Genomic DNA, 26,506 nt, shown 5'->3' with positions numbered 1-26,506 from the left:
GAATTGACACGTTTGTACCAAATATTCCTCAGATTTTACAATACCTAACTGAGATGCTGGACCAAAGGCCTGTCCTTTTCATCAATTAAAACCCATGCCACTGCCATTTCAGCTCATTCCGCAGTGGTGGTGCTGCGGTAGCGTTGTCGCCTCATAGTAAGACACTGTCCGGTTCGATTCTCAGCTAGAACGTCTTCTGCGTGGAGACATGCGTGAATGGGCGTACCTTCGTTGAAGGTTGTTCGTCAGGCCTGGCAAGCCGGTACGTAAAAATCAACTGCCAATCATTAGTGGACGGGAGTTCCGCTGTGGAGACCCCTAACCGGGAAAAGCCGAAAGACTCAAACAAACGAACAATACGGAACCACCAATTTTTTCACATCTGTTGCTAAGACAGTACCTCAGAGGGGCCAAAAACATAAGACCTCCAAGGAGAGCACCAATACCTGCATGGGACCTCAATTATGTCTTGGAAAAACTCACACTGCTGCCTTTTGAGCCAGCCAATACAGCTGAAATAAAGTTCTTATCTTGGAAAACAGCTCTGCTCCTAGCAATAACCTCTACAAGACGAGTCTCAGAGTTACAGGCACTCATGGCTGTGGAACCTTTTATTTTCCATCCAGACAGGGTTTCTTTGAGGATGAACCCGACATTTATGCCTAAGGTAATGTCCAGTGTGGCCCTTAACCAAACCATTCATTTGCCTACCTGTTATCCAAACCCACAGAGTAACGGTGAGAGACTCCTGCATTCTTTGGACATACACAGACAGCTACGCTTCTACTTGGACAGAACTAAGGCTTTCAGAAAGATTGAGCAACTCTTAGCATATGCTGCAGGATCACAAGGAAAGGCCATCTCAAAGCAGACTGTTTCAAAATGGATAGGCCACTGCATTTGTTTCTGCTATTCACAACATGGCAAATCAGTGCCTAAGGGCATTAGGCCTCACTCAACCAGAGCAGCACCACTTCAGCAGCCTTCTTCAGAGGAGTACCAACCAAAGACATTTTAGAGGCTGTAACTTGGAGTTCAGTGCACACTTTTACCAAGCAGTACCACGTACCTCTCTACTCTAAATCCAGAGCAGGCTTTGCCACTGCAGTTCTGCAGGGCCTTATAGCCTCTTCTAATCCTATTTAGACCCAGCCACCCAACCTCAGCTTTGGGATTCAACCCAAGTGTAATGACTGTAACAGTGAAACACGATGAACATAGTACAGTTGTGTACCTACCATAAATGTAGATGTTATAGTGTATTCACTGTTGCAGTCCTGGTTTCCCACCCACCATCCCCCTTTTCTTTGCTGGGACTTATCTGTACTTCTCTATCCTATACAACCTATGTGGTGTATTTGCGTGTAGATGAAGGAAATGTTTATTTTTGTGCATGCATACTTATTGGCATAATTTTCAGCCTACCAGTTTGGGGGTACCTGACATTTGGGACAAGAAAAACTGAAGAAAATGGCGTTGGCTGCATCTTTTATACCCCTGGCGCACTGACGTCAGGGAAGAGGCGACAGCAACCGACGCCGGACCTAGACTTTGGAATTCAGGCCGACTGTGGGTAGCCTGCCAGCAGGATAACCCAAGTGTAATTACTGCAACAGTGAATACACTCGAACATCTACATTTATGGTAGGTACACAACTGTACTTTTCATATGCATAAGATGCAAGCTATCTCTGTGCCAGTACCAATTAATGAATGTAGACTTTCTAAAAATTTGGCTAACAAATACCTCATTAGCATAATCAAAAGTTAAGTGAATATCCAAAAGTCAATACTGCTACCAACGCCGCCAGTGTTAAGCCTTAGAAAGCTAGTACTTCCATTCAAGTCATTTACAAAGGAGGTAAGCTCTTCATAGCTGTCCCCCCATAAATTAAAAAGATCATGTATGTAAGGTCTTTAGAACAAGATCTTTTCTAAATTAGGGTGCTGAACAACAAATTTCTGTTCCCACATCGCCATGAACAAATTAGCAAAACTTTTACATTTCTTTGTATGTAATACTGTATGGTTCATTGTAAAAAGATGGATATGTAAAATGTTGACAAAGGGTCATTGATACATGTTTGTAAAAATGCTGATCTGATGATTTCAGTTTTCATTCATTCAACTGATAGGGCTCTGATCCGACCAAGTCATTACACTAGCTCGTGGCTGCCAACAAACTCTTGTGCTCCTTTCCTACCCATAATGCATTATGCCTAACATCCCTCAGATCTAATTTGCTGTGTTCGCAATTAGACATCGACTGTATCTTTCGGGCTAATGCGTTAAGATAAGTGAATTCTCCTTAAAAATCTTAATTTCCTACCAGAAGGGATATATTGTGTCCTTAAAAGTCCATGCTCAAGCAAAAATGGCATTTATCGCGTCTACCCTTATAAGGAATCTACCTACCAGGAAATGTTACCTGGCTGCTTCTATGGTATTCCAGTCTAGAGCATCCCTGGACAATAGATTTTGATAAACCTAGTTCAGCTAGAAAGTTTATTCTGCCCATTAAGTGTTTTCTAATCTTTATTCAGCTTTACACTGCTTTATACACTTTAGTGTAATCTACCCTACCATTGTTGGTAGGCCTTTCTTACGCCATTTCTCTGCAAGGGTGTTTTCCCTCCAGTTTTAGTGGTTAATTAACCCTTCTTTCTATTTTGATTAAAGCAAAAGCTATTGTCTTACTTCTACTTCTCTTTTCTTCCAGATATTGTTGCTGTTTATTTTTGGTTGTTAAAAATTTCCTTCACTATGTCTGAAAAAGGATTTAAGAAATGCGAGAAATGTGGGCGTAAAATGCCTTTTTTGGATGCCCACACACTGTCTCTCCTTAGGTGCGGAAACACGTAGATCAAGAGTTTGAAATTTGTCATGGTTTTAATCAAAGGGCTTAACTGAGAGAAAAATTTCTAATTTTCTAATTGCAGAATATATTCTGGGAAAGTGCAGTGTGATAACAGACAAATTGAGCAGGTCCGTCTTACTTCCTCATGAGTGGTCTCTCAACAACAAAATGGACATGATTTTCCATCAGTGGGGCCTGTCTTGCTGTGATCACTTTGCATCTCCCCTAAACAAGTGCACCAGCTTCTTTGCCCTAATCCCACCCTGAGGCAGTCACCGAGGGGCGCTCTTCTCCACTATTGGCGCCCCTGGTCTTCTGTACTCTTATCCCCTAACTCCTTTAATTCCCAAATTCTTTCAGAAAGCAGTTAGGTTGAAGAGCAAAGTCATCCTCCATTGCACCTTACTGGCCTCAACAGATTTGGTTCCCATTCCTTTGGCCCCATCTTCTGGGCCCACCTTGGATTCTGGATCCAACTCTAGACCTTCTGTCTCACCCAACAGGCTTGGTTCACCCAGACATATCAAATCTCAAACTGACTGCATGGTTTCTCCACGTCCATTAATAGTCAGACAACCTATGCTCTCTTAACCTGTCTGTTCGATACTGTTACCTTCCCATAAACCCTCCACAAGTAAACTCTGTAGAAGTAAATAGAGAAAATTTGTTTATTGGGCATAGCAGAATCCGGTAGACCTCTTCTCAGCCCCAGTTCATTCTCCTCTTGAATTTTTAGTGAGTTTATTTAATGAGGGTGTTAGTTCGACTGTTAAGGGTCAACTCACAGCCATATCGAACTTTCATGTGGGGTTTCAGAATTTCTCCCTGGCTTCCTGTGAAATATGCAGTCTTTTTGAAAGGTACCCATCTACTTAGATCTCCTTATAAAGCTCCTGTACCACCATGGGATTTAAGTTTGGCACTGCAAACCTCAACATATTCTCCCTTTGAACCTGCAGCTAAATGTGATTTAAAATTTTTCTCCTAGAAGACAGTCTTTTTAGTTGCAATTAAATCTGCTACAAGAATTTCAGAACTTCAAGCATCATCTTTTAAGCCCCTGTATTTGATTTTCTGCAAGGACAGGGTCATCTTGCGTATCAGTGCTTCCTTCCTACCTAAGGTGGTGACAGAATCCAACATTAACTAGGCCTTTAACCTGCCAGTATTTTTCCCCAAGCAAGTAAAGGGGAATATATGCTGCACTTAACTAGATGTTCATAGACTATCACGTTTCTGCCTGCACAGAACAAAAGAAATTAGAAAGACAAACCAGCTGTTTTTTTCCTTTGCAATTAACAAGTTGGACAAATCGGTTAAAAAGATAACTCCAGTTAGATGATTGACAGAGTGCATTTCATTTGTCTACAGCAAATTGGATCTCCCTTTACCTAAACCACTAAAAGCTCATTCAACCAGATCTGTGGCTACTTCCATGGTATTCCAGTCTAGAGCTTCCATGGACGATATACGTGCAGCTGCAACTTGGTTAAATCCGCATACCTTTATCACTCATTACAAACTAGATCTGGACTCAAGGGGAAGACCAGCCTTTGGCTCACCCGTACTGAGGAATATCCTTAGTCCATCCAGGAATTCAGGTAGCTGGGGACTCTGTCCCATCCATTGAGGAATGAATGAAAATTGACAACATCAGATAAAGAAGTTATGTACATACAATAACGTTCCATCTGTGTTGTCTATTTTCATTCTTTCTCAGCTCCCCATCCTCCATCCCCCTCCAACTCCTTTCCATTTCTCACAAATCACTTCTAACATTCGTCAGATCCTTTTTACAACATGAGAGAAGGAGAGAGCAAAACTATAAAATAACTGCAGTAAGTTTTCGTCTTTGGCAGCAGGAAAATAGTAAATACCAGTGCCAAAACAGCCATATCCAAATGGCTAGTTCTTTGTTTTGCATTTTTGTAAGACTAGTAGCAAATCATTGAAAGAAAATGTCAGGTATGACTGTATGAGAGGGTATATTTCTTTCTGCTCTCCTTAGAGGAGTAAGTACTTTGAGTATTCTTGAAGAAGCATCATGGTCCTAAGTGCATACATTTTCAAAGCATTATAGGTTGGATGTGATGCCCAAGTCCAAGACTAGATTTGCTATCGCCATTCTGAAGGCACTTCTCTAGCCCTCCTCTGGATGTTAGTCAAACCCCTCCCCCTTAGGCTGAGCGTTAGGAATCTTCCCAGTTGTAATGATTCCAACAATAATCCAAAAGAACATAGTTTAGTTATTGTATGTAACTTACTGCAGTAAGATATTTTTAAGTGAGATCACTGTTGCAGTCCTAGTTTCTACCCATCTATCCTGTTGGGGGCATCATAGGGCCATGGTGGGAACCTACACTACCATCTTTTTGTCTCATCTCATAAACTCTAAAGACTTTATCACCCTTCTTTCCCCCCACATGCCTTAAGAAGGACCACAGATGTTCTTCATGTTTAACTGTTGCAGTCATCACATTTGGGTTATCCCTGCCAGGGTAGCCCTCGGCCGGCCTGAATACCAGAGGCTTAGTATTTCTGCGTCGGTTCCTGTCACTTCAGGACTGATGTCATGTTGTCAGTAGTATAAAGTAAGGCAGCCAACGCCATTACATCAGTCTGTCTTGCCGTGGAGCCTGAAGCCGAAGGAGTTCACACGAGTGCTGGTCGGCTGCTACCTGAGTTTCATCATCCAAATTGAAGCTGAAGTCTTCTAAAGTTAAGTACCCCGTTGGGGATCCTTTTTTCTTGCACTAACCGATGTCAGAAAAATGTGACAATTCTCACCTGTGGAAAGCAAATACCACACCGAGACTCATTCTTGCTGTGTCACTTGCTTAGGCCCAGACCACGATGTCCCACGCTGTCGCTTATGTGCTTTGTTGAATGCCAGAACTATATGTTGTCGGGCCCTTATTGTAGCTAGATATTTTTGCTTACAGTCCCCTAATTCCGATATGGCTTCAGTAAGCCATCCGACAGCAGATGATCTGAAAAAACGTAAGGATAAAGACAGAGACCGACCGCACAGGTCCAAACCTACCGACGTGGCTTCTGTTAAGCTAGTAGTCAGTTCTTCGGTCCTCAGGCGGTTTTGCAGCCCCTGATGCCCGCTTCTAGACTCGCAGGCCGCTACCGAGACCCTTTTGTTGTCCGGTATGCCACAAATCTCTCTGACTATGGATCCTGCTGTTCTCTCCCTTGGATGAGTCCTGAACCGCTGAGCAGGCACCGGCTTCGCACTACCAATTCTCGACACAAACAGACTTCCTTCCCATCTGCCGTTCTTTCTAAAACTACCGAGTTTCTAAGGCCCAGGATACGAACCACATCTAAGAAACAAACTACCCAATCTCAGGCACCTGCTTCCTTGTCTCAGTCTCAAATGCTTAAAATGGATGAAGACCTTATCATGCTGATCAGGGGAAGCCAAGCTACCCCTTCTAAAATAAAAAAAAAGCTCTGTCCCCAGTAGTTTTGTCTGAACATGAGTCTGATGATTCTGATGCATCTGAATATGAAGACATGCAATCCCTCTCTGCTTTGAGGATTCTGAAGCAGAGAATTCCATTCCTTCAGCCTCTCCACCCGAGGACTTTTCCTTTGGGGGAACCCTTCATACCTTAAAGCGTTTCCAATGGGAATGTCAGGACTACCCTCAGTCTAAAAAGAGACTCTGGGAATTCTTAGATCTTCCACAGCACAAACCCCTGGCCATTCCCCCAGTCCTGGATGTTGTGGACGATGTTTTCCTGGAATCCAGTTTGACTCCTGATCCTCCATCCTGCACCCAGAAAACCTGATGGATATTAGAGTCCCTGACTCACACAAATTTATTTTCCAAAATCCTACTGCTGACCTTGAGGTAATTTCTCAAGGGCCTAAAGGAATTAAAGCAACCTCTGCTAAGAATCCCACCCCCTCAGATAGGGATTCCCGAGCACTGGACTGATGGGGTAAAAAGGTAGAGTTACAAGAGTTAATGCATTCTGCAAGTCAAGTGGCTAAGCACAGCTTACACTGTGGTTTTGACGCCCTAGACGCTTCTAGCAGGACAGCAGTCACCGGTTCTCTTTAGAAGGCATGCATGGCTTAAGGAACAGCCCTTGCCAGACCATATTAAATCTAAATTATTGGATGCACCCTTGCACTAAGGCAGAGGAGGTTTTAAAAAAGAAGTAAGAAAAAGCTAAATCTATGCAGACAGTTAAGGATTTCTTACAGGTCCAGCCAGCCATGTTCAGCAGGCATTACCCCTCGAAACACTGATCCTTTCCTGCTCCCACCAGGTCAGTTCAGCCCAGACCCTGTGGATGCAGACCCCCCTCCCCCCAGACAGCAGCCACAGGGAATGCAGAGATCAAAACAGTGGAATTCCTCCACTTCAAAACCAGGGAGTTCTAAGCTACCCCCTCATGGTAAGAACTCACAATGACTCTCCCACCCCACCCCCTCCCTCTGCCCACCTTCACTTACCCCTTGGAGGAAAACTCTCCTTTCACACAAGCACCTGGGCAACCATTACCAACGACCACTGGGTCCTCAGCATAGTGTCCCAGGGATGCAACTTTTCTTTCAACACTCTTCCAACCCCAAAAGGGTTCCCAGATCCACCTCCAAACCAGTGGGCATAGACGCAAAAACAAGTCCTTTCCCTGCTCTCTGAGGCCAATGGAGCACGTTCCTGCAGGCCAAGGTTTCTCCTCCAGACTTTTTCTGGTCCCCAGAAGAGAGGGCACCTGGCACCCCTTCCTCGATCTATCCCTTCTAAACACTTTCCTGGTGATACCAAAATTCAAAATGCTTACCCTCCAGCAATTGCTACCCATGCTCTCCAAAGATTCTTGGCTAGCCACCCTAGACCTAAAAGATCCATACCTTTATATTCCTATCAGGAAATCATGCAGGAAATATCTACGTTTCAGTGCAGGATCTCTGCACTTTCAGTTGTCTGCATTTCCCTTTGGCTTATCTACTGCTCCCAGAGTTTTCACAAAAGGTCTGGCTCTCGCCATTCCATTTTGCAGACAAAGGAGTCTCCAAATTTACCCATACTTAAATGACTGCCTAATTCAGGCAGGCAGACAGGAAAAGCTGCTCAAGCACCTGGCCTTTGCAAAGTCCCTACTGACCTCCCTAGGGTACACTATCAATGAAAAGAAATCCAAGGTAGTACCCACCCAAAGGATTATATTCCTGGGAGCAAGCCTGGACACAGCATCCCAGATGGTATTTCTTACACCAGAAAAGCAAACTTACTCAGCAGTCTACTTCTCTCAACTAGCCACCATACCTCGGTTATCTGCAAGGAAATTCCTGCAAGCTCTGGGGTTCATGGCATCTTGCATTCTACTCATTCCATATGCCAGACTGCATATGAGGAAACTTCAGTGGTACATAAAAAGCCTTTGGTGTCAACACTGTCAAGACCTGGAAACTCTTATACAAATGATTCTTTGCCTAAGGAAAGATTTTCTTTGGTGGGCAGCAGCATACTCCCACAATAAGGGACTACCTTTCTCACCACCCCCCGCCACCCAGACCCTCACCACAGATGCATCAGACTATGCTTGCACACCTGGACGGCAGATGCATACAGGGCCAATGGAGCCCACAGCAAATCCCTTCTCTCCCTGGGGGCTCTCCTGATCAAAACAGACACCACCACTGTGATGTGGTATATCAACAAGCAGGGAGGGACTCGCTCCTACTCTCTATGCAGGCTGGCCATAAACCTTTTGGCACACGGCCTCTGCTATGCAGCTCCACCTGTTAGCGCAATTCCTGCCAGGTTCTGTAAACTCTCTGGTAGACCACTTTAGCAGAAATCTTCTGGACCCACACAAGTGCCAACTAGACAAAAGAACCTTCACCCTAATAACTCAGAAATGGGCAGCCTGAAGGTTGACCTCTTTGCCTCCCACACCAACCATCAGCTCAGCAAGTTCTGCACCAGGGAGCATCACTGCATGGCTTGGAAAGTGGATGTCCTGTCCTTCCCCTGAGTCAATCTATCGGTCTATGCCTTTCCCCCACTACCTCTCATCACCAGGGTACTGCTGAATATAAGGGAGGAAAAGCCAAATGCCTGAAATGTAGCAGGAAAATGCCAAACAGTGACTCACATAAGGACTGTGTGTATTGTTTGGGGGTGCCACATCTCTCTGTGCAGCCTCCGTGTTCTATTTGTAAAGGATTTAGTGCACGTACTTTAAATGAATGAATGAAAAAAAAAAATTAATTCTGAAGGGCCTCTTTAAGACGCTTTTTTCAGATGCTCTTTCTGCGTTGGAGGGCTCTCCCCTGAAAAGACCACATTCTGTACCCTCTTCACCTTTTGGTGATTTGGACAAACTTACTGAATCGAAAATGCCTAAAGTATTTTCAGAACCGAGGCCAGTCTCTGCGACACCGACCTCAATTCCGTCAACTGCTCTTATGTCTTCGGTGCCTGTTTAGGCACTGATAGTCTACACACATGTTATTCCCAGGTCTCAAATTGCCTCATCCTCTTCGGTACCGGATGCCACAGCACCGAGCATGTCTTCAGTACCCATGACTTACAGCCCCACTTGTAGCTGAGCCTCCAATAACCATTTTGGTACAGAGTGCCTTTACTGCTCCAAGTCTATCTACGGTACCCATGACTGCAATAGATGTTTCATTGCTCCCCATCTCCAAACTAGAGACAGTGGGGCCATTGGACATCACAACATGGACCTGATGCTCCCTGTTAGTGGACCAGTATATAGCCCCTTCCTTGAGCGACCAGCATTCCCATTGGGAATATCCACCAGGAGCCTTTCTGAGCTTGATGGGGTGTGCCTTGTGGACCAGCAGCAGACAGCCGGGGGGGATTCTACACCCTTTAAGACCCAGCCACCTGTTGAACTTGGAAGGGTTTCTCCACAGACTCCATCTTGCTCTCCTCCTTTATCCTCCTTGCAGGTTTCAAAGTCTTCAACTCCGCCTCTTTCGGTACCAATTCATTTGGTCCCATTAGTGGACCTCACTGTGGCCCCGGAACTGACCCTTTGGCCTTCAGTTCCCTTGGAGCCAGGTCTTCCTCAGGTTCAGGGTTGGGCTACAGGTTCTTTGGTGCCGAGTATGGTCTCGAGTGTGTCTGTTGTTCCATCCACGGTGCCAGGAGTTCTGTCGGCACTGATACTTCTTGGGGCTCCTCTGTCGGGAGTGGGTTTGACAGAGCAGGATGTGACCCCGGTTCTGAGGTTTTCTTTCTCTGTTCCGGGCTCCCATCCCTCTTCGGGTGGGCCTACTTTCCGGGAGATGGAGAAGGCACTTGCTTCTGGAAGCAAACCACTGGTGTCGGAACCCCAGATGTCCCCTCTCCCTGAGCTGCAGCTGACGCAAGCCACTGGTTTGGGACATTGGGCATGCGAAAGCCACATGAATCCCTATTGTAGGGCACCCCTTCTTCCGAGTCCTCCTCAGAAGTTCCCACTGAAGAGGTGCCATGGAAGAAGTCATGCAAGGGGAAGCACGTAGACTCCCCTGAGGAGTCTCTTACAGAGGATACAGATTAAAATGAAGGGGAAAGGGTCCCCTCAGCTCAGTCACCCTTTGAATTTGTCTTCTTTGGAGACTTCCTTGCAATGTTGAAACAGAGGGGTGACTGGAAGCCCAACAACCCTTCCTCCGAGGAGTGCGTCATCCTGCAAGCCTTTCGTGCCGGTTTATCTACCTCTTGGGTGACCCAGCCTTCAGATGAGCTAGTCCAGCTAGTGGTGCAGCACACCTGGAAGAATCCTGACTCTGTTGAGCCAATCCCTCGTGGAGACTAGATAAAATTCTCCCCCCCCCCAGAGGAGAGTGTACATTGGTCTAAAGGTTAACCAGTAGATGCTATGGTGGTGGCAGCGGCCCCCAAGAAGGAGCTTGGTGAAGAGAGTCAGACTGTTCATCCGCCTAACAGGGAGTTCCAGGCAGTGGACAGATTAGTGAAGCAAATCTTTGCTTCATCAACCTTTGCCATAAGGTTCTTGAACTATTTGGCACATTTTACCAGACTCCAAAGAGACTTAATCTCTGAACTCTCTGGGCCTCTATCAGGGCAGTTGTCTGACGAGGTGAGTGACAAAGTTTCCTCGCTGCTTGCAACCCTGGAATCCATTTCAAACCCGTCCATGAGGTTAATATCCCATACAACTGAAGGGGCGGCAAGAGCTGCGGGTTCAGGCGTAGTTATGAGACGCCATGCCTGGATGCGCTTTTGTAATTTCATGGACCCCTTTAAGTCTTCCTTCCTGAATGCTCCAGTTGAAGCATCTTCTCTGTTCAGCCCAAACGTGAAGGCGACACTAGCCAGGTGTGAGGAGGACTGTAAGACCCTGTCTGGTGTAGGTGTATGCTTTTTTTCACACACACCCCCCCCCCACAACGTTCCTTCTCCAGGAATCGGAGGAGTGGAAAGTTGTGACACAAGAAGTCTCTGGGTCCTTTTCATGACTATTTCACCCTCTGGCAAAGGGGGCAACTGTTCTGGAAGATGTCCCTACTGAGGCAGAGGGGGCCCACATAACCAGAGACCCAGAGATTCTTTCTCTGGACAGTCCTACAAACACTCCTGAAGAGCAGCCTGATTGCTTTTCTTTGGAAGTAGTCAGGGGACGTTTGTCTGCACCACGCTGCCTAGCAATCAGTAACTACCGACTATTGGGTGCAGAAGATGCTACCACATCCCCCACGACTCTTACCCAAAGCCACCAAGGCGAATCCCCGATGTTCCACCCAGTCGAAGGGAAGAAGCAGCTCTAGAGATAAGAAAAAGCTGTGTCAAAAAAAGTCATCCAAGCAGTCCCACCAGACCAATGCAGATCCGGATTCTACTCAAGGTGGTTCTTCGTGTCAAAAAAGACAGGGAACTGGAGACCGATTTTGGATCTCAGCAATTTAAACAAGTCTGTCATCCAAATGAAATTCTGGGTGGTCACGTTTCAATCGATTCTCTCCTTTTTGGGGAACGATGATTGGATATGCTCCATTGATCTTCAGGATACGTATTACCACATCAAAATGGACAAACGCTCCAGGATGTTGCTTTGCTTCCGGCTGGGAGCCGATTACTACCAATTTCATGCCCTGCCTTTTGGACTGTCTACAGCCCCCAGAGTTTTCACCAAGTGCATGGCAGTAACAGCTCACTTGAGACTGCAAGGATTCTGGGTGTTTCCATATTTAGATGATTGGCTCCTTACCGCCACTGAAATACACTCTTTCCCTGGTGAAACTCTTGGGCATTTCAATAAATTGGGAGTAATCCAACCTGATGCCGAGCCAGTCCGTAGAGTTCATAGGAGCAGTATTCAACACCCACTCCTGTTTAGTCTCTCTCCCGGACCACAGATTACAAAGACTGAGGCTTCAACTCCTGGTGATACTCTGTCAAAACAAAGCTTCAGCACTGGAGGTCCTCCAGCTCCTAGGTTCCATGGCAGCTTCTGTACCAATGGTGGCTCTTGCAAAACTTCACATGAGACTCCAATGGCTTCTATTTTCTCAGTGGTACCCAAATCATCACCCTTTCTCCCTTCAGATTCGGATAACCAGTCATTGCAAACAGGACCTACTTTTGTGGATGAGGCCAGAAACAGAGCTTTGGAGCCGACCCTTCCATCCTCCTCAGCCCAGAAGCACTGTGACCACAGATGCTTCCCTAATAGAGTGGGGTGGGGCAGTTTCAGGGAATGTCAGTCCAAGGCACATGGTCCACAATACAGGCCAATCTGTATATCAGTGTCCTAGAACAGAGGCAATGTTTTTAGCGTTGTAAGCATTCTAGTCTGTTCTTTCTTCTGAGACAATTGGCATTCAATCAGACTTGTCAGTAGTCCGGTATATCAACAAACAAGGAGGAACCAAGTCCTATCCTTTATGTTAAGAGACCATGAGAATTTGGCAATGGGAGATGGCTTCCAACCACTTTCTGATAGCAACACATATTCCCAGGGATTCCAACATGATTGCAGATAAACTGAGCAGATGTATTCTCCTGCCTCACAAGTGGTCCCTCAATCCGTCCACAGCGATGAAAATTTTCAACCATTGAAGCCAGCCTTGCTGCAACCTATTCGCCTCCCCGTCAAACTACAAATGCAGCAACTACTTTGCCCTACTGTCCCTGAGGGATGCTCTTACCCATGATTGGCCCACAGGACTTCTATATGCTTACCCTCCCATTACTCTGATCCCCCAATTCATGAAGAAAGCTGTTCGGCTGAAATGCAAAGTGATCCTCCTAGCTCCTTATTGGCCTCGACAAGTATGGTTCCCCTTTCTCCAGCCTCACTTACTATGTCGACCGTGGATTCTGGATCCAACTACAGACCTGATCTCTCACCCCCATGGGTTGAGTCACCCGAACTTAACCAGTCTCAAGCTGACAGCTTGGTTTTTCCACTTCCACTGATTGCCAGGCAGAACAACCTTTCCTCCCCAGTACATATTCTGGGCTCCCACAAAACAACCACTAGGATATTCTATCTTGATAACTAGAAGAGATTTTCCATTTGGTCTAAGCAGAGAAAACTAGATTGTACTCAGTCCCAGTTACTGTAGTTCTACACTGTCAAATTTCTTTGAAGACTGTGCTGCAACTTCTACTATACAAGTCCATCTAGCTGTTATTTCAGACTTCCATAATGGTTTTGGGAATTCTTCTTTTGTTTCACATTGTCTATGCAAAACCTTTCTAAAAGGAGTCTCTCGCATTAGACCTCCAATCAGACAACCTATAGAACCATGGAACCTCACATTAGTCCTGCAATCTTTAACACAACCTCCTTTTGAACATGCAGCGATTTGTGACATCAAGTTCTTATCCTAGAAGTCTCTTTCTGATGGCCATCACGTCAGCTAGGCGAATTTCTGAGCTCCATGCTCTATGCATGAAACGCCCCTCTTTGATCTTCCACAAGGGCAGAGTATCACTCCAGGCAAACCCTTCCTTTCTCCCCAATGTAATTTCAGATTTCTCCATTAATCAGACTATTGACCTTCTAGTCTTTTTCCTGAATTTTACTAGTAAAGTAGAGTACTGTCTGCATTCATTAGACGTGCAGAGACAGTTGAGATTCTATATGGATAGGACAAAAACAATGTGCAAGTCAGATTATTTATGTGAAGTTGTTCTATCTCACCGTTTTGTTCTTACACGTGGGTTCGGAGCCAATCCCTTGGCTCCGAGTCGGCCGCTTTTCAGGCTCAAACACTGAGAAGCTCGAGACACAGTATATATCCTATGATGCTCTACTGTAAACCCCAGATCTAGTTTGCCGCTGCAACGGATCTACAGACTCTGAGGAAGCTCGGGCCAGTGTTATTTTTTTTTTCTATATTTAGAAATATTTTGAAAAATATTTTCTCTTGGAGCGTTAGCTAGTGTTATAGTATTTAAAAAAATAGACTTTAGTTAGACTTAGCTTGTAGATTAGAATACTTTTGGAGTGTTTTCTTAACGGCTGTTTGTTCTAGGCCTTTCTTAGTTTTTTTGGCGTGACAGGGCTCTGTCAGCTCCTTTGTGTGTGCTAATTTTATTAGTGGTAGTTTAGAATTAGATTAGTTGGAAATTAGCTAGTTCTGTAGAGAGTTAAACTTATAAAAATAGTTGAATAACATTTGTGTTTAATACTCGTTTTGAGTTCAGGGGTCTGAACTTGTGTGTGTGTTTATATATATATATATATATATATATATATATATATATATATATACATACATATATATATATATATATTTCCTCTCTTTCTTCTAAAATGTCTGAGAAGCAAAAGTCTGGCTTCAAAAGGTGAGTGTGGCCAAAAAATGTTTGTGACGGACACCCACTCCACATGTGTGTACTGTTTAGGATCTGTTCATTTGCAGGAAGTGTGCTCTATCTGCCACTCCTTTAGCGCCAGGTTTCTTCTGGAAAGGCGCTGGAAGCTGGTGGATAGGGGACTCCTGAAGCCTGATTTTCAGGCTGCGCTGGACAAGACTGACCTTTCTTCCAAGGCTTCGAAGGAGTCTAAGTCGTCCAAGGGGTCCTTGGAGCCCAAGTCCTCGGCTCCAAGCTCCTCTAGTATGGTTCAATCATCGGCTCCACAGCCCTTGGAGCCGTGTGCCGATCCTTTTACCTCGGAGCCCAGTTGTGGATCCGGTGTTGGAGACTCCTCAGTCTCCGATTCTTCAATCGGTGCAGTCTTCGGCCCCTTCGACCCATCCCTCGACCCATTCTTCGAGGTTATCTGATGTGGACCTGGACCGCATGGTTAAGAGATTGCTAAAGAACCCAGCCCAGGCCAAAATGCTTTCCGCTTTGAGCCACTCTGCTTTGAAGCCTGAAATTCCAGTCCTACTTTCTACTACTCCTCCTCCGAAGCCAATCAAACTCTCGGAGCCGGGGCAGAGAGAACCGATGTTGGTAGAGCCCTCTGAGCCGAGGTTTGATCCAGCTCCCTCGGCTCCGTCGACTTTGATCTCTTCGGTTCCAACCGGAGAGTCTCGGAGCCGATACTCCCTTGCTGGCTCCGGGGTGGAGAGTCGGACCAAGACTTCGGTTCCGACCCTTCCCCTCGCGGCTTCGGCACAGGTGGGTTCGGCTCCGTCCTCTGGATTGGAGTGCGAGGTCTCTGCTCTGGGAGGGCTGCCAGCCTCTTTGGAGCCGACAGACTTCTCTGACTGGGATTCTGGTGCCTTCGATGCCATGAGGAAGGTCATGTCTTCTAGGACCACTACCTTCTCGGATCTTTCTTCCCCTCCCCCTAAAGGGCCTCTTTCTGTCTCTTCCCCACAGGTCCCCTCCCCCTAAAGGGCCTCGTTCTGTCTCTTCCCCACAGGTCCCTACCAAGCATCAAGACCCAGAGCCTCAGGTATCCCCATTGGGCGACCCCTCCTCTAGAGGGTCTTCACCGGACGATCCCACCGATGAAGTACCTAGGAAGAGACTGTGCAAGAGGAGGCACTTGGATTCCCCACAGGAATCCCTGACATGGGATACTGACTTGGATGAATCAGAAGGGTCCCCAAGATCCCCCACGGAGGATGTCTCATTTGCAGACATATTGGAGATCTTAAGGCAGAGGGGTGATTGGCAGTCCCTTGCCCCTACTCAGGATGAGTAGATACTCCTGAAGGCCTTCGAATCTCAACCATCCACCTCCTGGGTTACTCCTCCCTTCGACGAACTAATGGATCTTGTTGCTCAAAGGGCGTGGGAGTCCCCTGATTCAGTGGAACCGGTCCCTCGGAGGCCCAACAAGTTCATTACTTCCCCTGCTGACAAGGCCTTTCTTACCAAGGGAGTCCCGGTTGATGCCATGGTGGTGGCGGCAGCAGCCACCAAGAAAGAGAGGTCGGAAACCTCTTCTGTCCATCCTCCTAATAGGGATTCTAGGACGATGGACAGGTATGGGAAACGCATATTTAGTTCTGCTGCATTTTCCATGAGATCACTCAACTACCTGACCCATTTTACCCGCCTTCAACGAGATCTCCTTAAAGAGCTGGGAGATACTCTACAGGGTAACACAACTGATGCACTTTCTGAGGAAGTGACTGCACAACTCAACACCCTCAATTCTATAGTCAACTCATCCATATGGCTAATTTCTTATGCCGCTGATGGATCGAGTAGAGCGGCAGGTTCAGCGATAGCTCTTCGGAGACGGTCCTGGATGCGCCTTTGCTCCTTTGCGGAAGCCTTCAAGTCTTCCTTCGTCAATACCACATTCGATGGTTCCGCCTAGTTCGGGCCTAAAGTTAAGGAGACGCTTACTAGGTGTGAACAAGAAGGAAAGACTGTCTGCTGTAGGAGTCCGTTTTTCCACTCCAACTAGACCGTACCCCAAAGGGCAACGAAGTGGAAAAATGTGGTTTTTGAAAGCCCCAAAAAGCTTTCCAGAATATACCTACGGATATCCCCTCTAGGGGCAGAGGAGGGGGTAAAAACAGAAGACGCCGTCCAAATGGCAGAGGGGGTCCGCAGAAATCAGGGTGACAGCAGTTCTGTGGCAAGCCCTATCAGCATTCCTGAAAGGAAGCCCGGCTATCCTTCTCTGGAGGCGGTCGGGGGTCGCTTGGCTTTATACCCAAACGCCTGGCTAAACATTACAACGGATTCTTGGGTAAAAAGCATCATTTCCGGAGGTTACTACATCCCCTTTACAAAATTCCCTCCTATGTGTACAAGTATTCTAGACGTTCCACCCAGTCTGCAAAAACTAGAAGCCATAAAGATTCAAAACCTGCTAGACAAGAGTCATCCAGCCAGTCCTGGTGGACCAGATAGGATCTGGAACTTACTCAAGGTTCTTTTTAGTTCCAAAGAAAACGGGGGACTGGAGGCCTATATTAGACCTCAGCAAACTCAACACCTTTGTCAAGAAGGAAAAGTTCTGGATGGTCACACTTCAATCGATACTTCCGTTCCTAGAAACGGGCGATTGGATGTGCTCTATAGATCTCAAGGATGCTTACTACCACATCAAAATGGCCAGATCATCCAGAGATCACTTGCGTTTCCGGCTGGGGGCCAGTCATTACCAGTTCAGAGCCTGCCCTTTGGTCTCGCCACAGCCCCCAGAGTGTTCACCAAATGTATGGTAGTGGTCACGGCTCACCTGAGACTCTTAGGATTCTGGGTGTTTCCATATCTGGACGACTGGCTCCTCACCGCCACCTCCAGGCATCAACTAATTCAGGCAAGAGACTACACTATCAACTTGTGTTCCCAGTTGGGCATAACCTTAAACTTTGAAAAATCTGCGTTATCGCCCTCGCAGCGTATTACCTTTATAGGAGCAGAGCTAGACACTGTCGATTCAAGGATCAGGTTGCCTCAAACAAGAATCTTATCTCTTAAGAAGTCAGTTGTCCAGTCTGTTGACCCAGAACAAAGCTCCTGCGTCCCAGATACTGAAGCTAGTAGGCATAATGGCAGCCACACTAATAGTCCCGTTGGGGCGCATGCACATGCGGATACTCCAGTGGTTACTCTTCACACAATGGTCTACCAACAACTGCCCATGTCGCACGAGATTCTGTTAACAAATCTTTGCAAGAAGGATCTCAATTGGTGGCTGAAGAGCGACCAGATAGTAGTCTGACGTCCCCTTGTTCTTCCACAACCCACAGGGGGGGGGGGGGGCTGGGACTGTCCAAGGTACTTGGTCAAGCATGGAATCACATTTGCATATAAATGTCCTGCAGCAGAGAGTGGTGTCCCTGACATTGCAACACTTTCACGACTGTCTTCCTCCAGGGACAATTGCAATTCAGACGGACAACATGTCAGTTGTCTGGTACATCAACAAGCAAGAGGGAACCGGATCGTATCCCTTATGCCGAGAGGCCCTAAGAATTTGGCAGTGGGCTGTATCCACCAGGCGCTTTTTGATAGCAACGCACATCCCGAGGTCATCCAACATGATAGCGGACAAACTGAGCAGGGCCATCCTGTTGCCTCATGAGTGGTCCCTCAAACAGATGACAGACAAGATTTTCCACAGGGGGGGGCCAGCCTTGCTGCGATCTGTTTGCATCTCCGATGAATGCCAAATGCAGAAGCTACTTTGCCCTTTATCCCCCACCTGGGAGCAACCCGAGGGACGCGCTTGTACACGATTGGCCCCCGGGCCTCCTGTATGCCTATCTGCCAATTCTCCTAATTCCCAAATTCATACAGAAAGCCAAAAGTCTGGGAAGGACTGTTATTCTGATAGCCCCATCTTGGCCTCGTCAGATTTGGTTCCCCTTCCTACAGAAGTATCATGTGGAAGAGCCATGGGTTCTGGACCCAGTGCCAGACCTTCTGACTCATTCGTCTGGAGTTCTTCATCCCTCCCTCATCTCCCTAAAACTGACAGCTTGGCTGCTCCAATTCCCATATTAGCCAGGTCTCAAGATTTGTCTCCCACAGTCCAACATATTATAGTTTCCTTTCATAAACTGTCAACCAGGAAGCTATATAATAGCAAATGGAAACAATTTGTTCACTGGGCTTCGCACCACGACGTTGACCCATATGTTGCACCTATTCATACCATATTAGAGTTCTTGTCCTCCTTGTTCTATGATGGCGCAGCAGCTGCCACCATAAGGGTTCAATTGGCTGCCATTTCCAACTTTCATGTAGGGTTTAACGGATCTAGCATCATGCCCCACAGACTATGTAAGGCCTTTTTGAAAGGGACCCACCATCTCAGACCACCTATCAGACACCCTGTCTCTCCCTGGAATTTGAATCTTGTTTTATCCCAATTGATGCTTACCCCCTTCGAACCTGCGTCATCTTGTGATTTGAAGTTTCTGTCTTGGAAAACAATATTTCTGGTAGCCATTACATCTGTGTGTAGGGTCTCTGAACTCCAAGCTTTATCTTCCAGGCCCCCATATTTGATCTTCCACCCTGATAGGGTGTCCCTCAGGACAAATCCTACCTTTCTTCCTAAGGTCTGTTCAGAAACTAACTTAAATCAGTCCATTGAGCTCCCAACCTTTTTTAGACACCATACCAACAGACTGGAATATATGTTACACAAGCTTGATGTTCACAGACAATTGAGATTCTACTTGGACAGAACGAAAGACTTCAGGCAATCTGATCAACTCTTTGCCTCTTACGCAGAGAACAAGAAAGGTTCTGTGGTATCAAAAGTCACATTATCTAAGTGGCTTTCTGATTGCATTAAATTCATTTATTCCTCCACTAACCAGCCATTACCGAGTAATGTCAAAGCCCATTCTACCTGGGCTGTTTCTACATCATTAGGTCATGCAGCTCGTTTACCCTTGGATATCATCTGTGCAGCTGCTACTTGGTCCAAACCTCACACGTTTATCACTCATTACAAAGTGGACAGGGCTTCCTTTGGTTCCACTGTGCTCAGGAATGTTCTCCCTTGAGCCACCCAGGATTAGGGTGCTTGGGACACTACCCACGTGTAATAACAAAACGGCGAGATAGAACAACTTCACATAAAGAAGTTATGTTCTTACCATAACGTTCCATGTGAGTTGTTCATCTTGCCTTTTTGTTCTTACATTCCCTCCCACCTTCCCCCTCCTGGTGAGAACCTTGGTGGATTGGTTGGTCTTGTCAGCCTGTCTTCTTACGACAGACTGTTTTTCCTTTCTGCAAATCTATAGGTACCTAGATAGGTAGGTACTGCAGTGCTTATTTTTTTAGGCTGTCTTAGGGTGCAGCGTACTAGATCTGGGGTTTACAGTAGAGCATCATGGGATATATACTGTCTCAAGCTTCTCTGAGAGTTTGAGCTTGAAAAGCGGCCGACTCGGAGCCGAGGCATCGGCTCCGAACCCACGTGTAAGAACAAAAAGGCGAGATGAACAACTCACATGGAACGTTATGGTAAGAACATAACTTCTTTATTACCTTTTCTGGCCCTAAAATGGGAAAGTCTTTCTAAAGTGACCCTATCTAAATGTCTCAGAGATTGTATACTTTTCATTTATCATCATGGAAGAAAGCCTATACCACAGAAAATCAAGGCTGACACTACTAGATCTATGGCTACTTCTGTGGCGTTCCATTCGAGAGCTTCTTTGGACATTATCTGCGCAGCAACGTGGGCTAATCCTCATACCTTTATAACCCATTACAAATTGGATTTGGTCTCTAGAGGGAGAGCTTCCCTTGGCTCAATGGTGCTCAGGAGTATTCTTCCATAAGGACCACCCAAGTGACACAAGGTAGCTGGGGACTCTGTCTCATCAATGATGAATGATTGAAGATTAACATCATCAGATAAAAATTGTTGTTCTTCATTCATTCATCACGTCCCACCCTCCTTTCTCCTCCTAAGGCTCCTGGGGGATACTTTGGGTCCAAGTGCTGAGTTAGGGCACTTGCGCAGAGAAACTGCCTCTGCTTTACTGATAACGAACAAACTCGATCTGAAGTAACAGGGAGAAGGGTACTTTGGGTAAAAACTTGGCTTGAGAGTTTTTTGCTGTCGTGAGGTTGGTATAAGGCCGTCTCAGTTCTGAGGATGGAACCGACATGCCATCAGTGATGAATGAATCAAGGTCAACAACACAGATAGAACATTATGGTAAGACAACTTCTTTTTCTATAAACTTTCTAAGTTTGTAAGAGCAATATTTAAAAAATTGCCCCTATTTTTGGTCCTTTGTCCCACTTTTACTTATGGCTTTGTCCAGACTTCTTGCTCCAAGAGGTATGTTCCTACATGAATCTACTTTGTTTATTCTCATGTTATTTTATATGATTATTTCACGTATTAAAAAGGTGCATTTTAACATCTTGGTGGGGGGTGGGGGGGGCTGATCATCATTATACCATAATCTCACTTTGTCTCCTTACCAAGTAAATCAAGTCACTTGATGAAGGGAAGTGCTGAATTGTTTAATGCTGATTGGTTCATTGGCATGCTTGGTACTAGATCTTTGTGTCTGAATATAGGGCCTAAAATTTTTTAGTTGCTGTGGTCATTACTGCAGCGTGAGTGCCCTTTGTTCTGAGTTTTTTAAAGGCAGTTGGCATCTGAAGTGACTCAACTTAATTTGTAAGTTTTTTGTTTAGATCTGTTATGTGGTAACAGTGATATCTGGAAAAAAACAATGCTCTGAGTAAGTCTTGATATGCTTTACTATTTCCTTTACCTTTCAGGCAGAGAGAGAAAATCAACACCACCTTCAGTCGCACAGCATTGAAGATGTCCTTCCAAGCCTTGTCAAAGTCTGAGGACTCTGAGGTAGAATTCAAAAAACTAGAAGAAACAAATTTCACACCACCTCCTACTACTGGTTCTACCCAAAATAATCACCAGCAGAATGAGGAAAAAGATATTTTAGTAAGTGCAGGTAATGCACAACAAAAAAGACATTTCCCTAATATTTCTCAGCTAGTCCAAGAAAGAGAGAGTCAATGGGAGGAAGAAAATGAGGGTTCGGAGCAAGAGTCCATGAACAGGCCATCAGTTAATTCCAAGGATGAGGAAGATGATTGCCAACAAAGTAAACAAGAGAGAATCAGTAAGAGGTAGGGAACTAGAAATGCTGCTCTGATATTTAATAAAGGCTTTTTTCGCTCTGCCATACACTCATTCACATGCTGTTCTCTTAGTTTTACATTTTACTTGCATACATGTTCAAGCAGATTTAATCTTCTATTGAATATCATTAGACATAGCATCAGAGTCCTCCTGTGCGAGCATTCATAGTAACTGATGTGAAGCATATTGCACTTCGTGAAGATGTTTTGTTGACTGCAGTAGGTGATGATGAGCTGGTCATGCAGCAGGTCCCACTGAGTTGTTGTTTCAACTTTATCAGGTATATTATTTTCACTAAGGCTGCATAATTGGAAGTATATCAGGACAAATTATTAAAAAAAACATGTATTTGATAATGCCATATGAGTCTTGAGGCTTCCTTGACGGTGTTTTTTTCAGGGTTACCAACTTGCACCAGTACTTTGAGTTTGTAAAATACCAAGCCTTGGACCCCCATCCTCACTCTGTTTACAACCCATTGAGAAATGAATAGTTGACTCTAAATAGTTGACTCTAAATAAAAGTGCTTGCCATAACAGAATGACTTTTCCTTTTCTTTAACTCTGTTTTATTGTAAGTACATCTTGTCCAGAAAAGGAAAATGATTGTGGTAGGCAGATTACTCATAAGAGTAGACACGATAAATGCCCCCCCCCCACTTTTTTTTTGCTTAAGTGTGGAATTTAATCATAGAGTGTTCTATTTGCCAGACCTTCATCCCTAAGGCACTGCATAGCCATTTCTCTTCTCTGTTAGTTTACCTTGAAAATCTTGCTTAAGGAACCATGTCTTTGGAATATCCCTTTCCAGACTTCCAGTTATCCTTAAAGTAGTAGTACAAAAAATTAAAAAAATAGACTTCCTGATGGACATCTCTGTTCTCTGATGAGACCATGGACCATCCATTTCAGGCATTTGTTTCCACTGTCCCCACCTTGGCCGATATGAGACAGGCTGCTCCCAAGTCTGCTGGGACTAAGCCCGACATCCATCAAAGATGGAAAGGAGGAACCTAGGCTAGTGATTCTAAAAGGGGCTGGTGGGGATTCTAGAATTTTTTGTTTGGGTGGAAATCCCAGCCTCTTAAATAATCAAATGTCTGGGCTCGGATCCTCTGAGGTTTGTTCAGGCAGATGTTCTTGTTAAAAAGTAGAAAACTAATCATATTTCTCCAGTTGCTAAGGACCTCCAGAAAGAATGGCAAGACTTTACTCAAGGACTTTTTCACGCCATAATGGCTTTGAATCCTCTTAATGGTTTGTCAGTCTCTTCTCTTATAGGAATTCCTTCTTCCACCGTTCTAAAAGGTATTAGGGCTGAGTCTTCTGATGAGGAAGACTTGTATTCTGGTGAGAAGTCTTTAGCGTATTCCTCAGAGCTTGATTTTCCACTTGCACTGTGTACTAATGAGGAGGATTCCTTTTCCCCTGATTTCCCAGTGAAGGAACTTTTCTTTGGAGATGCTATCCTTTAAAATGAAGCAATGTTTCAAGTAGGAAAGCGCTCGGGTGTCTGATATTCAGAGGAGATATTATAATCTCCTTCAGATGGATATCTCTAGACCTTCAGCAGATGTTCGTGTTTCACTGTTGCAATCATCACATTGGGGTTATCCCTGCCAGGGTAGCCCTCTGCCACCCTGAATACCAGAGGCTTAGTATTTCTGCGTCTGTTGCTGTCGCTTCAGGACTGACGTCGGGTCGTCAGTAGTATAAAGTAAGGCAGCCAACGCCATTACACAAGTTTTTCTTGCTGAGGAGTCCGAAGCAGAAGCTGTTCGCACAAGTTCCGGTCGGCCTCTACCTGAGTTTCATCTTCTGCATTGAAGCTGAAGTCTTCTAAAGCTAAGTACCCCGATGGGGATCCTTTTTTTCTTGCTCCAACCAATGTCAGAAAAAGTTAACAGTTGTCTTGCCTGTGGAAAGCAAATACCACACCGAGACTTTCATTCTTACTGCGTCACTTGCTTAGGCCCAGACCACAACGTCCCTCGCTTTCGTGCTTTGTTCAACTCCAGAACTATACATTGTCGGGCTCATATTGTAGCTAGATATTTTCGCTCACAGTCCTCGAATTCCAATATGGCTTTGGTAAGCCATCTGACAGCAGATCTTCCGAAAAAACGAAAGTATAAAGACAGAGACAGACCGCAAAGGTCCAAATGTACCGGACACGCTTCCGTTAAGCTAGTCGTCAGTTCTCTGGTCCTCAGTGATGTGCTTTCCTAGCCCCTGATGCCCGCTTCTGTGGATTCGCAGGCCGCTACCGAGACACTTTTGGAGTTTGGTATGCCGCAAAACTCTTCTTCAACTAAGGATCCTGCGGTTGTCTCTACCTTGGATGGGTCCAGAGCTGTTGAGCAGGCACCGGCTTCTGAGGAAGTACTTCATATTACCGATTCTTGACGCAAACGGATGACTTCTTTAGCATCTACCGTTCTTTCAAAAACTACCAAGTTTCTAAGGCCCAGGGTATGAACCACACCCAAGAAACCGACGATCTAATCTCTGGCTCCTGCTTTCTTCCCTCGGTCTCAAATGCTTAAAATGACAAAAGACGTTATAATGCTGCTCAAGGGAAGCCAAGCTACCCCTTCCAAAAGAAAAGGAGATCTGTCCCCAGTAGTATTATCTGAACAGGAATCTGTTGACTCCTGCATCTGAATATGAAGACATGCAACCCCTCTTTGCTTATGAGGATTCTGATGAAGAGGAATCAATTCCTTCAGCCTCTCCACCCGAGGACTTTTCCTTTGGGGAAACCCTTTATACTTTGAGGGAGCGTTTCCAATGGGAATATCAGGACTACCCTCAGTCTAAAAAGAGACTCAGGGAAATTTTAGGTCTTCCAGAGCACAGACCCTTGGCCATTCCTCCTGTCCTGGATGTGGTGGATGATGTTTTCATGGAATCTAGTTTGACTCCTGACAACCCTCCCTCCTGCTCCCAGGAAACCTGACAGGTTTTACAGAGTCCCTGACTCTCACAAATTTCTTTTCAAAAATCCTACTGCTGACCCTGAGGTTATTTCTCAAGGGCCTAAAGGGATAAAAGCAACTTCTGCTAAGAATCCCACACCCTCAGATAGGGATTCCCAAGCACTAGACAGATGGGGTAAAAAGTATACACCTCTGCTACTCTTGCTATCAGAGCACTAAATTGTCAGTTCCATATGCAGAAATTTCAGCAACATACCATGGAACTTTTGAAACAACAAATATCATCCTTTCCTGCTTGTGCAGAAAATAGAGTTACAAGAGTTAATACATTCTGCAAGTCAAGTAACTAAGCACACCTTACACTGTGTTTTTGATGCCCTAGAAGCTTCTTGCAGGGTAGCAGTCACCAGATCTGTCCTTAGAAGGCATGCTTGGCTTAAGGAACAGCCCTTGCCAGACCATGTCAAATCTAAATTATTGGATGCACCCTTGCAAAAAGACAACTTATTTGGCACTGAGACAGAAGAGGTCTTAAAGATGGATTAAAAAGCAAACTTTATGCAGACAGTTAAGGATTTCTTACAGGTCCAGCCTCCCAGGTTCAGCAGGCATTGTCCCTCCAAGCACTGGTCCTTTCCTGCTCACACCAGGTCAGTTCAGCCCGGACGTCGGGGAAGCAGGCTCCTCGGACAGCAGCCACAGGGAATGCAGAGATCCGAACACTGGACGTCTCCACTTCAAAAACAGGGAGTTCTAAGCCACCCCTTATGGTAAGAACGCACAATGACTCTCCTCCCCACCCCCTCCCTCTGCCCACCTTCATTTGCCCCTAGGAGGAAAACTCTCCTTTCTTGCAAGCACCTGGGCCACCATTACCAACAACTGCTGGGTTCTCAACAGTGTCCCATGGATACAAATTTTCTTTCCACACCCTTCCAACTCCATAAGGGTTCCCAGATCTACCTATAAACCAGTGGGCAGAGGTGCAAATGCAAGTCCTTTCCCAGCTCTCTGAGGGCAATAGAGAATGTTCCTGCAGAACAGAAAGGCCAAGGTTTATACTCCAGACCTTCTGGTACCCAGAAAAGAGGGCAACCTGACACCCCATCCTCGATCTATCCATTCTAAACACCTTCCTGGTGATACCAACATTCAAAATGCTCACACTCCAGCAGCTGCTACCCATGCTCTCCAAGGATGCTTGGCTAGCCACTCTAAACCTAAGAGGCCTACCTCCATATTCCTGTCAGGGAATCATGCAGGAAATACCTCCATTTCAGGGCAGGATCTTTGCACTTTCAGTTCTCGGCTCTTCCCTTTGGCTTATCTACTGCTGCCAGAGTTTTCACAAAATGGCTCCAGCCATTGCCTTTTGCAGACAAAGGAATATCCAGATTTACCCATGCTTAGACGACAGCCAGGAAAAGCTGCTCAAGCACCTGGCCTTTGCAGAGTCCCTACTAACCTCCCTAGGGTACACAGTCAACGAAAAAAAATCCAAACAGGTACCCACCCAAAGGATTATATTCCTGGGAGCAAACCTGGACACAGCAAACCAGATGGCATTCCTTACACCAGAAAAGCAAACTTTCCCGACAACATACTTCTCTCAACTAGCCACTAGAACCCAGCTATCTACAAGGAAAATCCTGCAAGCACTGTAGTTCATGGCATCTTGCA

At 45.6% G+C, this 26,506-nt stretch overlaps 1 protein-coding gene across 2 annotated transcripts in view; it reads left to right on the top strand.

The window, feature by feature from the left end:
- TERF2 (telomeric repeat binding factor 2) overlaps positions 1-26,506 on the top strand; it is a 984,850-nt gene that overhangs the window by 510,367 nt on the left and 447,977 nt on the right. For both annotated transcript variants that reach the window (XM_044081913.1, XM_044081912.1), the window contains one exon: positions 21,504-21,875. In XM_044081913.1, coding sequence (XP_043937848.1) covers positions 21,504-21,875 — 372 coding nt within the window. The remainder of the gene's footprint in view (positions 1-21,503; positions 21,876-26,506) is intronic.

This window comes from Protopterus annectens, chromosome 8.part1 (genome assembly GCF_019279795.1).
Source record: "Protopterus annectens isolate FY-2018-M chromosome 8.part1, PAN1.0, whole genome shotgun sequence".
NCBI classification, from domain to species: domain Eukaryota; kingdom Metazoa; phylum Chordata; order Ceratodontiformes; family Protopteridae; genus Protopterus; species Protopterus annectens.
The sequence above is the reverse complement of the archived record's forward strand: the minus strand, read 5'-3'. Positions and strand labels throughout refer to the sequence as shown.